This window comes from Cyprinodon variegatus, unplaced genomic scaffold (assembly GCF_000732505.1).
Source record: "Cyprinodon variegatus isolate N-32 unplaced genomic scaffold, C_variegatus-1.0 Scaffold188, whole genome shotgun sequence".
NCBI classification, from domain to species: Eukaryota; Metazoa; Chordata; class Actinopteri; order Cyprinodontiformes; family Cyprinodontidae; genus Cyprinodon; species Cyprinodon variegatus.
In genome coordinates, this window is record NW_015150641.1 from 342,099 (window position 1) to 359,294 (window position 17,196).

The 17,196-nt window shown below is 37.0% G+C and overlaps 2 protein-coding genes across 2 annotated transcripts in view; one reads left to right on the top strand and one right to left on the bottom strand.

Annotated features, from left to right (window-relative positions):
* b4galt5 (UDP-Gal:betaGlcNAc beta 1,4- galactosyltransferase, polypeptide 5) overlaps nucleotides 1-4,029 on the bottom strand; it is a 36,463-nt gene extending 32,434 nt beyond the window's left edge. The window contains exon 1 of the mRNA XM_015379271.1: nucleotides 3,429-4,029. Within this exon, the coding sequence (XP_015234757.1) occupies nucleotides 3,429-3,537 (109 nt within the window). The 5' untranslated portion in view covers nucleotides 3,538-4,029. The remainder of the gene's footprint in view (nucleotides 1-3,428) is intronic.
* Nucleotides 4,030-6,339: 2,310 nt separating this feature from the next.
* slc9a8 (solute carrier family 9, subfamily A (NHE8, cation proton antiporter 8), member 8) overlaps nucleotides 6,340-17,196 on the top strand; it is a 34,820-nt gene continuing 23,963 nt past the window's right edge. The window contains exons 1-4 of the mRNA XM_015379283.1: nucleotides 6,340-6,545; nucleotides 6,873-7,057; nucleotides 11,465-11,545; nucleotides 15,094-15,152. Of these exons, the coding sequence (XP_015234769.1) occupies nucleotides 6,340-6,545; nucleotides 6,873-7,057; nucleotides 11,465-11,545; nucleotides 15,094-15,152 (531 nt within the window). The remainder of the gene's footprint in view (nucleotides 6,546-6,872; nucleotides 7,058-11,464; nucleotides 11,546-15,093; nucleotides 15,153-17,196) is intronic.

The window sequence follows — 17,196 nt, forward strand, 5'->3', positions numbered from 1 at the left end:
AGGGCTAAATGTAATACAACTTAGAGATGTAGCAATCAGACTTTTTCTAGAAGATACCAATTTTCTTTCAGGTCTTAATATTTATGATCTTCTTAACATACAGCGATCAATCAATAGTTTGAAAGAAAGCAGCCTCGCCGCCAATGCAAAAACAATGTAGCCATGCAATAAAAGTTCGCTGAACTGAATAAAGGACCACTTTTGAGAGCTCATTTTCAAGCAAGAAAAACTAAATCATTGTGAAGGAAATATGGAATTCTTTTACACTTAATGTTTAAATTTAAAATAACACTTTAAAGATTGTAGTTTTGTGATTTAAAATTAATTTGCGGATTATTTTACAGTAATATAATTTACTGAAGTTGACTTTTCCTTGCTCAGGTGTCAAAAAAGATTGGGTGATGGGGTGAGCAAAAACTTTCATTTAAGTCAAAGAGGAGCCCAAGGAAAGGTTTGGAATCATAAGCCATTATTTTTGTCTTAAACAAGCAAGATAACCCTTTTAAATTGATGTGTTTGGCTAAGACTCAAAGATGGATTCATGAGCAGTAAGTAAGAATAATGGTCAAATTCCCTACCTGAACTGGCATTTAAAATAGAAACTATCTGATCTCCAGGTGCAAGTTAATGCATAATAAAGGGAGTTACGCTGTAAATTCATCATACATGTTACTGTCCAACACATTTTGATGACGCAGATAAATGACTAAAGAGCATGGGATGTGTAAGTAATGTATGATTAAACGTGTTTCTGAGAGTAATCTTTATTAATTATAAATATCAGATAGAGTTTACCTACCACAGCTTCAGCTTAAAGATAACTTGAATGAAAGGAAATATACCTCAACTTTTTGTGTGGTCTGTTTCACGGCGACTATAATGAAACTGTATTTTGACGGTCCTCCATCTTCAGAAAACAAAAGTAGTAATAATGAGACATACAGACTCAAAGCCAGAGTGATTGTTCCTTTATACTACCTTTTCTGAACTCACTGATAGAGATGTTGAAAGGGGGAAAGAAGAACATGACAACTGAAACATCTCAAATCATTTATGATCTTTGCCATGGGAAGGGTATTGATTGATGTGTCAGAACGTGTAATAAAACATGTTGAATAAAACTCCATCTAGATCTGTATCTGCAGGTATAACACGGGATGAAAACGGGCCCAATGTTAAGGTTGTTACTTGTTTGGAGTTATCTGTATATTATCAAGATGCCAAATCCCACTTAAAAAATGCCTGAGCTTTAGTTGCACAAGAACCCTAACACACCGTCTGAAATCACTACAGATCACTGCTAGGATCACTCCTGTAGTTAGCTTCAGATTACTGACTTTAACCTGGTCAGTCACCGGCTAATGCAGCGTTAAAGTACCGGCTGGTACAAACAACTCTGCCTGATAAATGCTTTGCTGACTATCACTGTTAGGAAGGGTGGAGTAATGACTTTAAAACTATTTAATCTGGTTTATCTTCTAGCTTGCTACGTTTAGGCTATTAATTTGTAGTTGATCTGTGGTGAAATCTTTTATTTACTCATGTGAATAAGTTTTGTGACTATTATCATTTTGAGCTGATCTCTATCCACCAGGAAACTCTTTCAATTTTCAGCCTATATAAAATATAAAGTAATAATGAATAAAATCATTTCTGAAACAAATTCATGAGCCCAACTCTCACTGAGATTTGAAGAAAGTTCAGTGAAGCAATGATTCAGAATGAAATAAAAGCCAGACTTGCATCAAACGGCCTCGTTTCCCTTGATTGGATCTGATCTGTGATGGCAGGTAGATCACAGCAGGAAAGGGTTTCTTCACATTTCCATTACATCAAGGCTAAAAACTCCCACCCATTTCAGACACTGACATTAGATAGTTCTTTAAAAAAAACTGAATTGGCAAATTAAACTTCAATAAATCATATCAACTGAAGAAGAAAGCCTAACAGATTCCTCTCTAATGAAAACCTTTATTTTCGTATTTGTAATTGAATGTTTAAACTTTTCCACTGGTCATCCGGCAAAACTACATCAATCACTGTATGCTAATTAAATTTTAGGCTCCCTTTTCAACGCTGCAATACTTTAAAACTTACTTCTTGTCTCCAATACATACTTTGCAGGTGGTTTTCTTCACAGACACTCCCATGTGTGTCTTACATATTTCTATGATTGAATTCACCTGATTCAGATAAATGCAGTTTAGCAAAAGCCATCTAAAAATCAGGTGTGCTTAAGCACAGAAGCATCTAAATAAAAAAAAAAAAAAAAAATAAATCACTGTACTATTCTTAAGCAAAACAATAAGGAAAAATGTATCTTGCAGTCTTCCACAATCCATAACTCCTATTTTTTTCCATTGTTTATCTAATTATGCCTCCCTTGATTACATTTGGCCTGGCTGGTGTGTTTCCTGGACGGGGCCACCCTTTACAGCTGCTTTTTGTATCTCTGCTTCTGTCTCCTTGAACACCAGTCGGCCCTGGCAGATGGCCGCTCACACTGATCCTGGTTCTGCTGGAGATTTCTTCCTGTTAAAAGGGAGTTTTTCCTCTCCACTGTCGCTACAAGCATGCTTAGTGTGAGGGATTGCATTTAAGTCAATGAATCGATAAAACCAACCGGCAGAAAACTTTGAATCAGTTTGACCGTATGATCTGGTTAACTGTAAAGTGCCTTGAGATGATGTGCGTTGTGAATTGGCGCTATAGAAATAAACTGAATTTAATTGAATTTTCTAGCAAGCAAGCATGGTTGGGATTATGCATCTACCTGGTGAGAGGAGTGGAAAATGCTGTGCATTGGAGTGCTTAAAAAGGAGAATGAGCAAATGACTGGAGGTGACTAAGGTGACTTATGGTCCAAAGGGTAGATAGAGAGACTAACAAGGAAGCACAGGAGAAGAAAAGATACATTAATGAATTAATCATAGGAAATTCTGGACATGTGATATTACACAACTGCATGTGACTAACAGCCAGCATCATGATGTAAGGAACGCATTGCTAGGTTCACAAACCCTTCAAGAAAATGCCCTCAAAATGACACCTTGAGTACGTCAGTGGGATGGAGGATGCTGATTATTAAATGGCTACTTAAATCTGTCTAAAAATCACGACCAAGATACAGCCTTTTTTCTTTTTTATTGCGGTCTCTAGGCTTTAGGCCACTGTAAGAGCTGTGATCACAACCAAAAGGCCCTAGCAACATCAGGCAGATTATAATAGCCATGATCATCAGCCGTTATTATGACGGCCAGGTACATGGATATTATGGGATCAGCATCCAGCCGGCTGATGATACCCAGCCTGAGCGGAGGCGCGTGGCCCAACTGTCACACATGACCTAACGGCCCATACAAACATCCTCAGCCTCCTCCTGTCGGTGGGCTAATTGGGAACAAAACCATCCATTCGATGGGACTTACCGATTCCGGGGGCGGAGTAGATGAAATAGAGTACCGAGGTGGAGAGTGAAAAAAGGAATAAAAGCCCAAGGAATGACCTTCTCCGGAAACGCAAATGTGTCGGCATCATACAGGCAGCGAAAGAAGCACAAACCAGCACGTTTTTTTTTTTTTTGCTTTTTTTTTTTCCTGTATCCCCCAAAGATGGCAAAAGCAGCCCCGATGTGTCCAGATGCCTGAGCCAGTGAGTCTGCAGACGGTCTGGGCCAAATGAGTCAAATGAAGGGGTAGGTCTGCGGCAGCAGATGAACAGGCGACGAGGAAGTCAGTCTATTTCCGCGGCAAAAAACAAGGATGGGATCATTCAGCCGAGACTCTAGAGGTCCATTTCTGAGGAGAAGGTAAAGGTTTGGTTTCGTGATATTTCCGATGGAAGAAAAAAAAATGGCCAGCGAAGATTTCGCGGGTGTAAGGGGGGAAAGGCTGGTGGGTTTAACGCAAGACCATCGTTTCGGTTCCACACCTCGTCGCAGACGGTGTTTGTGTCGCTTTATGTTTCTGCTGCCAAGCCTGCTCGCCTGCCTGCCCTGCCCTATGAATGGAGCGGTCCCTCCGCAGAGAGAAAAAAGAGCAATACCTCAAGTGGGCGTTAACGCGGAGGCTCCGGATCTTACTCAGCGCCAAATACGTAGCGCGTAAAACGACGTGATTTGACAACGTTCGGAAAAAAAAAAAAAAAAAAAAAAAAAATCTTCTTAACCTCAACATTTTTAGAAAGTTTACTGCTTTTTATTATTATTGATTATTAATGTTTAATTTTTTTAAATAATATTCTTTTTTTTGTTATTTTTTTATTCTATATATTAAAAAATTATTCTTTTATCCGACTTAATTAGCAAAAAAAATTATTTGTTTTTTTTATTCTATAAAATACATAAATAAATCAAATATATATATTAAAATATATTAAAGAAGAAAACTTAATGAGCTATTCGCCTGAGCAAAAATGATAAGGGTCTCATGAATGATAAGTAATTTACGTTTTATCAGACTTAATAAAAAAAAAAATGTTTTATGTATTTATTTTTTTTAATTAATTTTATATATATATATATATATATATATATATATATATATATACACTAATAAACATGATTTGTGTACAATTTGGGAAGAAAAACAATAAACACTTATTTTAATGAAATAAATAATGCTAGCAACCCATCTCCTGCATCAGTTTTCATTTTATCACATAAATACACACAAATGGTGTCTAATGGTTTTTGTGGGGCTTTTCCATTTACTTCCATTCATTTCTACAGCCTAACTGTGACCCTTACCCTAATCATAAGCATTACAGGTTCATACCTAACCATAACCCCACAATTCCCAGCTTAGTCCTAAACATGACCCCTGACCCCAAAAAAGCAATTCCCCATGTCGGGCCCAGCCATCAGGCCCCATAACGAGCAGCTGATCCCCACAACATGAAAACGAGAACAGCAGAGAAGATCATCGGGGCTCCTCTTCCCTCCATTAAAGACATTTCATCTCAGCGCTGCCTGTCCCGTAGCCCGAAACATTATTAATGACCCCTCACATCCCCGCCATGGACTGTTCTCCCTGCTGCCCTCTGGGAAGAGGCTTCATAGCATTCGATGCAGGTTCAGCAGATTCTGAAACAGCTTCTTCCCCACTGCCATTAGATTGTTGAACTGTTGAAAAAACTAGATCTTTTCACAGACTCTGCATCACACTGTCAACACCAAACCAAAAATCTGCATATTTACACCATATGCTCTGAACTTCCATATCAATGCATTTTTCTTTTTTTGCACCATAGTTTTTTCTCCCACACTGTTTACATTTAAACACTGCTGCACTTAAAGAAATGGAAATTTCATGAGAGGTGTACAAAACCAAATTTAGTTTTGTATACAGTCTATGTATACAAAATTACGATAAAAGTTGTCTAAGTTTCTAAGTCTAAGTCCCTGAAAAAACCCTAGATTTGTTATGTTTTTTCTACTTTTATTTAATTTAATTTTTTTTACTTTTTCTGCACCCATTCACAACACATTTCATGTGTCTGTATGTCTGTCTGTCTGTCTGTCTGTCTGTCTGTCTGTATATCTATTTTTTTGTTCTGTATGAGTTACATGTAGTTCTAAATTATATATCTTTGCCTGCTTTTAACATAACATAACCCAATGAGGTTTTAGATTATTTTTTTATTGGATGTGTTTGTTCTGCTTTGAAAGCAATTCATCAATAAAAGTGGTATAAAGACCAATGCCTTGAAATGATATGCAAGATAATAGCTTACTCAGGGAGCCACAAAAAGGCTTATAAAGAAGCCCGAAGAAGGAACAAATAAGTGAAAGAGCTAATATATATATATAAATTGTGTCTTGGAAGCATATACACACAGATACACGAAGAAAAACAACAACAAAAAACAAAAACAAAAAAACAAATAAATACATACAGCTTATACAGCCTAAGATCGTAAGATCAGAAAGTGCCTTAAGTGATACATGGTAAAGCCAGAAAACTTGGGTTATTTATTAGACGCAGGCATTTGGAAGCGGAAGGCTGACGGTGCAGCGCAATGCCTCATGGGAAATTGAGTTATTAGTACTTTAACTCAACTTTAACTCGTTCAGATATTTTCAGGGTCTAATATCAACTACAAATAAAGATCATTTATAAATTTAGTTAAACAAAATGGTAATCAATCATGTCTTCTTTTCCGAGTCGGTTTATTTCTAATAAATAAAAAATCTGACAAGACTACAACTCCCAGCGAATGCTTTACCAGGAAGTAAGGGCTCCTGTGACGCCAACAGATATACGAAGCAGCAGATATGAATCCCTTAGTCTTTATTAATGTAACACATTATCATTAGATCTAAAGGACTTTTAGTTGAGGATGAGATACATCAAGTTTAAAGTCTTTTCGTGGTTCTTGTTACTTTTCATCTTGAATCTGTGCGTGTCAGAGGGACAGGATAAGGCTAACTCCTGGGACCTTCACAAGAGAGACGAAAACAGGCAGGAGACTAAGGATGAAAATCCAGACCAAAGCAAGCAGACAAACAGAGAAACAGCAGAAAATACGGAGAAGCACTCTCTCAGGTTATTCGATTAATTCATTTTTATGTTGTCGAAAGCAACTTACGTGGCAAGAGCTTTTTCTTGTCCTGTTTAAATTAGTCACTTTTTCGACTTAAACGTATAATTTTCACATTATTTGCGATTTGTTGTATCTGTGTATTTTCTATAAAATAGTGGTGACTGTTTATGGCAGATCAAAGTGTCCCTGAATATGCTAGCAGCTAAACTTCATTTTTTTAGTCTAAGGGGATTTTATTATTGCTGTTGCTGTATTGCTTTTTTGTGGTCAGTTTATCTTTAGATTATCAAACCAATTAGGCTGTACCCTTGCTAACTCTCCTCTTGCAGCAAATCCAATGAGACCTCTGAAAACTACAGCAATGAGACCCTCCACACGACAGCAGCTGTTGCCAAGCCAACCACACCAGCCCCCCCAACCCCAAAGCCTATCCTGCCTGTACAGACAGGGGTGAAGGCCCAGGAGGAAGAACAGTCCAGTGGGCTTACTATTTTCTTCAGCCTACTTGTTATTGGTGAGAGCTAATTCTTTACTTGTATCAGTGGTGTCAAAAGCACACACATTTGTTACTTAAGAAGAAGTATATATACTGTCGTTTAAAAACACTCTGATAAAAGTTAAAATATAAACTTGACCTCTTTACTCAGGTAAAAGTGTAAAGTATGTGCTCAAAAAACTACCTAATGTATAAAAAGAAATAGCCAGATGCCACTATATGAATTGAAAGCTTAATGTTTCCACTATTTCGAAAAATTCTTTGAGATAGGGCCAAGGATGGTGGAGGTCTTGTTGGTCTCCGACCTTTCAGACATTTCAACATCTTTTTCCGAATCAGACATTGTAGCATGGCATACACAATTCACGTTTGCAGTTTGAAGAACACCTGCTTGCTTCTGATGATTTCCTTTAGCTAAACAATGAGTGTTTGCGTTATATGACTCATCCAATTACACTAGTTTTCACTAGATGCTGATTGCGCCAATGATCTGCATTGGATGGAGCACATGACGTGAAATAAATATTTATAAACATTAAACCGAAGCCAAGAGTAACGAGTAACGTTTGTTTTAAAAATGTAAGGAATAGAAAGTACAGAACTTGTGTGAAAATGTAATGAGTAGAAGTCAGAAGTAGGAAGAAAAATAAGCATAGATGCCTAAAAAGTGTACTTGAGTACAATAATAAAGTATTTGTACTTTGTTACTTGACACCTCTGACTTTTATGGATAATAATGTGGTGCTGACATAAATACATATTCTCTAAAAATGATAACTGTGAGGATAAATATATCACAGTTTCACATTACTTACAATAAAACATTAAACTAAAAATGTATAACCAGATATGCACTGAGTTTGAGTCCAGTAGTGTTTCATCTATATAAACTATAGACTGTTAATAGAGTTAATAATATTGTATCCATATGATTTATTTACTGGTGTTATTGGTTTTAATTAGACTAGAGCAAAAAAAGGAAAAACAAATCACAAAAGAACTCATTTGATTTTGGTTTTTATCATTTTTTTTTCTATTCCACAAAATATTAGATAATTGTGTTATTTTTAACCAAAAGATGCTTATGCATAAAAAGCAGATAATGGCTGGGTAATTTTCCTGGCTGTCTGTGCAGGCATACAGCCATCTTCCTGGTGCTTAAAGGTATTGTGAAGAATTTTCACAAATTTTTTAAACGACCTGCCCTCTTCACTTTAAAAGAAAATGCACATGCCCAACCCTGTATCTGCTCCCGAGAGGGAATGCCTATCAAACTCGTGTGAGAGCATGCACCAGCCCATTTCTCCTTGTGCACGCTCTTTTTAAAAGTTGCTGTTCTCATAGCTCATTCAAGTTTACTGTGCCCGAACGTCTGTTCTGAGGCCTTACTTTTCTTCTCATACACTTTGTAAACACTTTCTCTTATGACCCTTGGCCATTTTCAAAGACGCTCTGTGAGAAACGTGAGCTTCAAAGACTGTCTGAAACCGTAGCTCACCACAGATTTACACCTGACAGTGCTCATGCACAGAAAATGATAGCTAACAGGACAAGCAATTAAGATGGCCCTCCCCCTGCATTCATGATGTGTAGATGTCCAAGGTGGAGGTAAGGCTACTCCTGCAGTCCTCTGCACAGGCTTAAACAGCTTCTTGCAGAGCCATCTTCTCAGCAGCAGTGCAGCTGCCGTGTTGCACGGTGATGCAGGTGCAGGGAGGGATCTCCACCACACAGAGACTGAAGTTCCTCAAGACTGAGCTCCTGAGTCCAGCCCTCTGATGCTCCCTGAGGAAGTAGAAACACTGTTTAGCTTTCCTGACCAGGCAGGAAGTGTTGTCACTCTAGCTGAGGTTACTGGATATAAGCACACCCAGGTTCCTGTAGCTGGAGACCCCCTTCAGAGCTGCGCCTTCAACGTACAGGAGGTGAAGAGGATCCTTGTCCCTTTTGAAATCCGCCACCATCTCCATATACAAATTGCGATATATATTTATATATAATGAATTACTTTCTGCTCCTAGAACTAGGTAACACTTTGTGCAGTTTTAATAGGATTTACTGATTTGCTAACACAACTTTGCATTCTGTTTTTATTTAGACATGATTAATGTCTCCAGTGACAGCTGCTCGTATTTGAACTTCAAGTTGAGTCCGTTTACTGGTCCCCTAATTTGTCTGATTGGGGATTATTTATTTATTTTTTTTTGTACAGGGCAAGTGCAGCTGACATCAGTCTCCCAGTCTCTGTTGTAGAAAAATATAGTCTGGCATGAATGTGTAAAGATTTAACTCAGATTTATGTTACTCCCTGGGAAAGGGTGAGAAGTTTATTTGATGTTTGCCAATTTGCTGCAACTATTGCTTTTCCAGTAGTCAACAAACTATGATGCTTATGTCAAATAAAAGCCTTAAATCCTCATGAGCAACCCATGGCAAATAAATATCTAATCACTACATTTGTAGGCTGTAGAGCAAGTTGTTTAACTTTTGCAGCAAGGAAAGCCTTACAGTTGTGACACAAACTATTTGTATTGAGCAGCTAAGCGTTCTAGCCTGGCAAAATGTCTCAGAAAAAGTAAATGCTAAACATTTGATAACCGCATGTTATTGTTGCTTTTGTTTTTAAGAAGTGAATTTTCTTTCTTTTTTTTTTATTGTTTTTTTTTTTTTTTTTCAAAAAAGCTGCTGAAGAAGGTTGTTTAAAGGAAGCATGGCCCCAAAATATGTAATCAAGCATGCCCCAATTTTCTAGTAAAATACTTGTTGACTAAAAAATCAGATTTAAAATAGATCATCCAGACTGCTTTTTTAACTTGTCTTTTTTACTGCTCATTTTTGTGAATTAATTGAGTTGATAAATAAAACAAGGGCTGCAACTAACAAGCATTTTGCTCATCAATCTGCTTATTATGTCTTTGATTAATTGATCAATAAGCGAAAGATTCCTTAAAGAGGACTTTTTACAGAATTAAAACAGGTCCAACTAAATCTTTTCCACCTGAGGAGTTCTTGGCAGAGCATATTGTTTTCTATCTTAAAAGCAAAATATATATATTTTTAATACTATTTTTATTACTGCTTTAAGTGGGTCACTCTTTCAGCTAAACCATGTTTTAGAGTCACTATACGACACATAACGATTAATGGATAATCGTTAAATTACTTTCTTTAATTGAATAATCACAATTAATCCGATTTATTGTTTCACCCCTAAATAAAACAGAATTTTACATTTAATTTTCAAAAAATATCGTTGCAAAAAGTGACCAAAATTTAATTAATTGAATGTTAAAATTTGAAAATTAAAACATATTAACAGAAATGCTTTTCAGTTTTAAAGTCTTGCTGCATGGTTTTACTCAAATTACATTGCTTATTTCTTTTGCTCTCTAAATCCGCTATTTCTGTTATATTATTAAAATATTTAACAATATGATGTTTACCCTTTAATTTACATAATGTATTCCAGTAAAAATGAACCATAATTCATCCACATGGTTAAATTTGTGTTATAAAATGCATTAGCAAAAAGCTGCATTTTTTTGACTCCTGTAATCGAAACAGCATTTCCTTTTCCAAGGCTGCTCATTTTTTTACTTAGTTTAAATTGTACTTAAAATGTAATATTTTATTTTCAAATTATGTACCAGCTAACAGTGATGAAAGCTCATTTTTAAATGAAAAACTTCAAAATATAAATGTATTCATAGAAAAGCTTTTTATATGAAAATCAAGCTGCATATTTTGTTTTATAACTAAATTTTCGTATTACTTAATAATCTAAATTGTATCTTTATTTTCTTCTTCAATAATGTTTATTGTGTGACGCAGCTAGAGAAAACTAAAAGAAAAACACTTTTTCTTTTAACTTTTAAAAATGTCTTACAATCACTTCCAAGCGGTGCAGCCTAGAGACGTCTAACCCTAACCCTGCTCTATATCTGTCACCTTCTAGAGCCTCCAGCTCTTCTTGCAGTAACCCTAACCCTAACCCTGCTCTATATCTGTCACCTTCTAGAGCCTCCAGCTCTTCTTGCAGTCTGATGTTTTCCAATTAAATGTTCTACAAACAGTATTTAAGACCAGGAGGGATAAATCCTTAAGAGCTGTTTCTCCAGTGTGGAATGATTCGCCTCCATCTTTGCTCTGCACTCTGACTGTCAATGCTTTTCACTATACACGCTATGTGATATGTGTGTATTGTCTTTATCTTCCATTTTATGTTTATCTTCTTTTCTTTTTATGCTTCTTTTAATCATAAACATCTTTTTGAGTTGTGACGGGTAAAAGCTGCAATATAAATACACCATGCTTCCTTATTTGCAGCATATTGAGTGGAGCTTTTTAAGGCCTGATGTGAGAAAGCAAAGGATGATTTTAAAAAAGATGTGTTTGTCCTAATTATTCAATCATTCTCTCCTTCAGGTATTTGCATCATATTGGTGCACCTGCTTATCAAGTTCAAGTTGCATTTTCTTCCTGAGAGTGTGGCTGTTGTTTCTCTCGGTGAGTATTTCTCATGTCACTTGCTGCTGTTTGCACAAATATATCCATGGTAGATAAGAATTGAACAAATGAATCATTTTTGAGGTATTTTTAAAAAGAAAAAATAACAATGTCCAGTTTTAGTATACACTGAAATAAAATTTTAAAAAGAAATAACATGTCATTTACTGATGAACAGTTATCGAGAAATTTATTTTAGGGCAGCAAGAAAAGATTCCAAACCACTGAGCCACCAACACCGCAAGTCATGTCGACAATTTTTGTTTTTGCTGCCATTTCCTGTTTTTACTAAGCCTTAAATATGTAATGATATAACAGTAGTACCTAAATCTAACCTAAATATGAACTGGATACCATCAAATCTAAAACCTAGTTAATCAATGATGTTGGATGTGCTTAAAAGCCTCCTAAGCTATTAATGATAAGAATAATTTAACTTTATTGATTTCACACTAGAGAAATTTACCCCTGCATTTTGACCCATCCCAATAAGGAGCAGTGGGCTGCCATTGTGTGGCACCCAGGAAGCAGTGTGGGGTTAAAGGTCTTGCTCAGGATCCCAGAGTGCAGGCTGTAGGTATCAAATAAGATACTTGCAACCTTCTCAGTGCACATGTGCACTGCTCTAACCACGTCAAGTCCAAGTCAGTACTCCCCTAAAACTTGGGACAGTGGATAATCAGAAAGATATGATGGTTAGCTTTAATAAAAACTGCATAAATTCCTATATAATTTGATGGTATCAACATATTATCTATTGTCTGATGGTAAAAGGGTCAGAATTTCAAATAATTTAGACCTTGTCTTTGAATATCTGCAGAATGGAGTGTCCTAAACATGCCAAACCAAAATTTGCATAAGTAGCTTTGTCAATATTTTAGACCAAAATAAATAGCAAAAAAACAAACAATACTACATTAAGAGACAAGGTAGTAAAAAAACAAACTGACAAGATAGGACTCTGTGTACAGACAGTAATAACATGCGCTCAGGGACAGTGTTACTCTTCCAAGATGAGAAAAAGGCATCGAGGAATCAAATCAGGACTAATTCTTTAGAATTAAAAATGTCAATATTTTTTTTTATAAGCAAAAAGACAAACTTTGCGACTTTCAGAGCCAGCTCATTTTAGCAATCTTATCCGGTCTAATGTGGCTCTTTAAGCCCTCCAAAGTTGCTCGTAATAACGTTTCATGAAATTCACAGAAACAATGTAAAAAAAAAAAAAAAAAATCAAAGGCAGTATGCAGAGAATGCTGCAGTAGCAGTTTGCATGAATTCCTTCAACAAAAGAGCCCTTAATAACAGTATTTACCTTATCCATTTATCATAGGTTGACTGCTGTTTTTGCAAAAATAGGATAAGGACTCCGAGTTTGGCTCATACTATAAAGTATTGTTTTCCTAAAGACAGTTTAAAATGTTCCTATTTAAATATTCTGTGTATTTTTTCCAAAGTTTTTGTTAGTTTTTTTAAAGCTGTTTATTAACTTTATTTAGCTGCTGTCAGGGCAAACATAGAATCTTTGAAAAGGTTGATGACCCCTGAGTTAAATGTTTTTTTTCCCCTTCACCCTTTGCTCTTGTCCATCACGCATGGTTAAAAAAAACAGACCTTTTATCAGTTGTCGTCATAAAAAATGATCTGGTTTTAAAATGATTTGAACTAAGATTAAAGGGTACAGACACAACAAGTCCGTAATTTCATAGTTTGGTAACCAAAAAAATAACAAAAATAGAGAAGCTTTTTACAACTTTAGAAGAGGAGGTGTACTTGTTTTTCACCATTGCTGCATGTTTTAGGTATCTGTAAGTGTTCAGCTCTGGCCCAGCTCTGGGTTTAGGTTTTCTTCCAAGGAAAGGTGTCAGGAAGTTTAAGGTATCACCGAGGACAGTGTTTAGCAGGGTGCAAAACCTAAAAAAAGCCCAGCAAAGGTTATCCCACTGATGGCCTTTGCAGCCTAACTTAAGAATTAAGAAGTGCTTTTATATAAGGAAACAAAATAGGGCTCCGTCCATTTTAAAAAGGTCTCTTCAAATTAATTCACCTCCTTAAAACTGCACTTCTCCTTTACGTGCTTGTGCGTGTGCTCCCTTTACACACCAGCGACACACATGCTTCTTGACCCTAAAGGGCTTTTCTCTTTTTATGGCCTGCACTCTGCACAGGAGCAGAGCTTGTTTGAGTGTTTGTCACAGCCAGGGACTCTGCCATGGAGAGATAACAGTGCTAGCAGATCAAGAGATGGCCTATCTGTCTACGTTCACATTATCTCTTAACATCTCACACTAAACCTACATTAAAATCTTTTTCTCCGTCTGTCTCAGTTTCCTCTGTTCTGCCCCTAACGCAGACTTGTTTTCTTTAAATTGGTGCATTTGCAAAACCAGAAGAGACCTCTGTCTTAGAGCTAAGAAAATAGTATGGTATGGTACATAACCTGTTATCATTCTGCTAGTATGTAAAAAAAAATGCCCTTTAAAAAGCACAAGTAGATTAGATGCTATTTTTGAAGCATTTGGAACATGGAAAAACCCGGTATCTCTGTCAGCTGACCTGCACTGTCAAACATTCCTAAAAAGTAAGTTAGAAGATGTTTCTGTTCCCATCCAGAAAGCCTTTTCCATTCAAAATGTCAGAATTAGCTATGAGTTTGAAGCTTTATAGAGTGGCCCAAAACGAAGCCTGGTTTTGGCTTAGAAAACATGCAAATTGAACTGAAAGAACCGGTCCGCCCCTTAGGAATGGGGAGTTGTTTGGGTTCTTTGTTAGACTGCAATATCTGATACTGTTCTATGCCTCTGAAAGGGAGGTTGTCACGGGGAATTGTTGTCCTGCCTGACCAGGCAAGATGTTTTGGTCCCTTTGCACGAGGTTGAGGGTTGAGAAGAAAAAGCCTATAAAGCCTGGAACTCGATGCTAATTCTTACATTTTGAATTGAAAAAGCTTCCTGGAGGGGAAGAGAAACAAACTCGGAAACAATTTCCCGTGGATTGGGTTTAAATTTTTTTGGTATGACTATGACCTGGATGACTGAGAATCTTCACCAGCATAATGTCAAACATTTGTTTTTTCTCACATCATTTTTTCTTTCATGTAGATTGACATTAACATTGCTAAATTTATGGACATCTACATTAAATGAGGCAAGAGTTCTAGTCTTACCTACTTCAAGTTGATCTTTAATGATAATGATCACACACGCACATCAAAATAAGTGTATTCTGCAGGTTTTTCTGAAGGGATGCCCGGAAATTTTCTTTTATCTGAAATACTATTTATAATTAAAACTAGTTTGATTATTCAGGGGAGACCATAGGGGGACTGGAGGCAAATATATTGTAAATATAAATAAAACAGTGAATAATGCAAATCATTGTTTTTACAGAATGCCAACAGGTCCAGGAAAATGGTTCAGTATAATATTAGTGGGCTCTTTTCTTTTGGAAAAATTTATGAATAAACGATAAGCTATCTTGATGAGGTGTGGCTTTTTTCTTTTTGTTGTTTTTTATGTGAAGCTATTTAACCAGTTTTTCTTTTTTAGGAATCCTGATGGGTGGATTCATCAAGATCATTGAGTTCCAGGAACTGGCCAACTGGAAGGTACAGTTTGACTCTTTTGTATAAACCAGACTGACAGTACTATGTTTTCTTTTTTTTCCACTAATCAGTAGAAACAAACTGGAATAACTGAAACTATCAGACGTCAAATAGACTAAAATGTACGTATATGTAATGAACAAGTTGAATCCATTTTGGAAGGATTTGGAACCTAGTGAGGGATGTGAACTGGCAGCGTAGAGTAACATTTCCTCTTGTATAGTGGACTTTAACACCCTGCTCATTTCCTGGGAAAGCCCCCATTTCAGTCCATTTCCTTATCTCTTGGCAACTAATCTCATTTCACCATCTGTGTCTCACATCGTTCTCTGGTGACTGTCTCTTCCTCTTTATCCCTCCTCATTTTTTTTGCGCCTTTAATTAACATTCCTCATTCTCTGCCAACTAGTGAGAGAACGGACAAACAAGAGAGGTGGAGAGAGTTGCACATGAGTTGGGAGCAAGTGGAAAAAAGGACAGGTTGTCAATGTTTCTTCCAAACAGGGGCCCATTGTTTCTGTTTTCTAGCTTTGGGCCCCCGAGTGTTGCTGAGTCATTGGCACTGTAATTAGAGCCCCAAAAGGCCCACTCCCCATGCTGTCCCATCAGATGGCCATCTCTGTGTTTGTGCCTGACTTTCAGTAGTCAGGTAATAAATGTCATGTTAAAATCACAAACTTTAATCTATTTGGGATGCTTTATAAAATCTGAAAAGTGCCGTTTGCCTTCGTAAAACCCTCTGTGCATTGAGGATTTCTTGAACGACCCTGCCATCCCTGACATGCTTGGTGTTGTCCTTTGGTCCTAATGATACAGTGTGTCTCTAAAGCCCCATTTACACTACCCTCTTGAAACCGTGCAAGTCCGGTCTGTGCACGGTAACTGAGATAACCGTTGAGTGTAAATAGAACGCAACTGAACTGGACCATGCCAGACACAACAAGACCGCGCTAAATCTAGTAATAGTTCAATAGTAGGGCTCTGCGCAGTTAAGTTGTGGCTCAGTTCTCTGATAAAAAAGAGCGCGTGAGCAGACCATGTCATTTTGCGGATTTTCCGGCGTGTCCAGCTTTACCATTCACAGATATCCTCACCTATTCACAACACAAACTTCATCTCAGCCTATTATCAAAAAATGCATCAAAAGAGCGTGGTGCGACCTGGGATGATGCAGAGACTGATGCTCACATTGAAATCTGGGCATAGGGCACTATCCAGGCATATAAGTTCCTGAATGTTATGGGCGCCAGCATTTTTGTTTGCGTAATTCCCGACTTGAGAGCTGTAGTATCGTGGACCGCTGATAGGAGACGAGGAACTGTGCCAGTTAACTGATCTGAGCTCAGTCCGAACTCGGCACGGATGGGTTTCAGAGGGCTAGTGTAAATGGGGCGTAAGAGGCCTCTGGGGCGTTCACAGAACAGCCTTATTTAAACTGTCTGACGTCATGTCAAATACTATTTAGCAATTAAACATCTTAAAGGTATAGTGGAGTATTTTTCCGGATCTTTGAAAAGACCCGCCCTCTCTACTTAAAAAAAAAAAAACGGAACATCTATTAAATGGTTGAAAGAGCGTGCACAAGCTCATTTCTCCTCGAGCGCACTCTGTTTAAAAGTTGCTGTTTGCATCGCTTTTACAAGCTTACTTTCCAAATGAAGATTTGCAATTTTTCCACTACATCAGACTCACCACTGGTAAGTGAAAATGGGGACAAGCGCGTAGGACGACCTTACGTAAATCATTTCACCAGAATGATTGAGAATAAGGACGACCACTTATTTTTATGATCCACCTGGAAAATAGAACATTCTCCACTATACCTTTAAGTAATCGAATGCACTGAATTATATTGTATTTGGAAAATTGGAATGAACGGGATGATTTACACTCAACATGTATTTGAAGTTTGAAAACATTTTCCTTAATTTGAAGGTTCTTCAGTTGCTTGTGCAGGGTTTCCGCAGGTCATTAAAAATCATTAAAAGTCATTAAATTATTATTTTTTAAATTAAGGCCTTAATTGGCATTAAAATTCATTAAATTT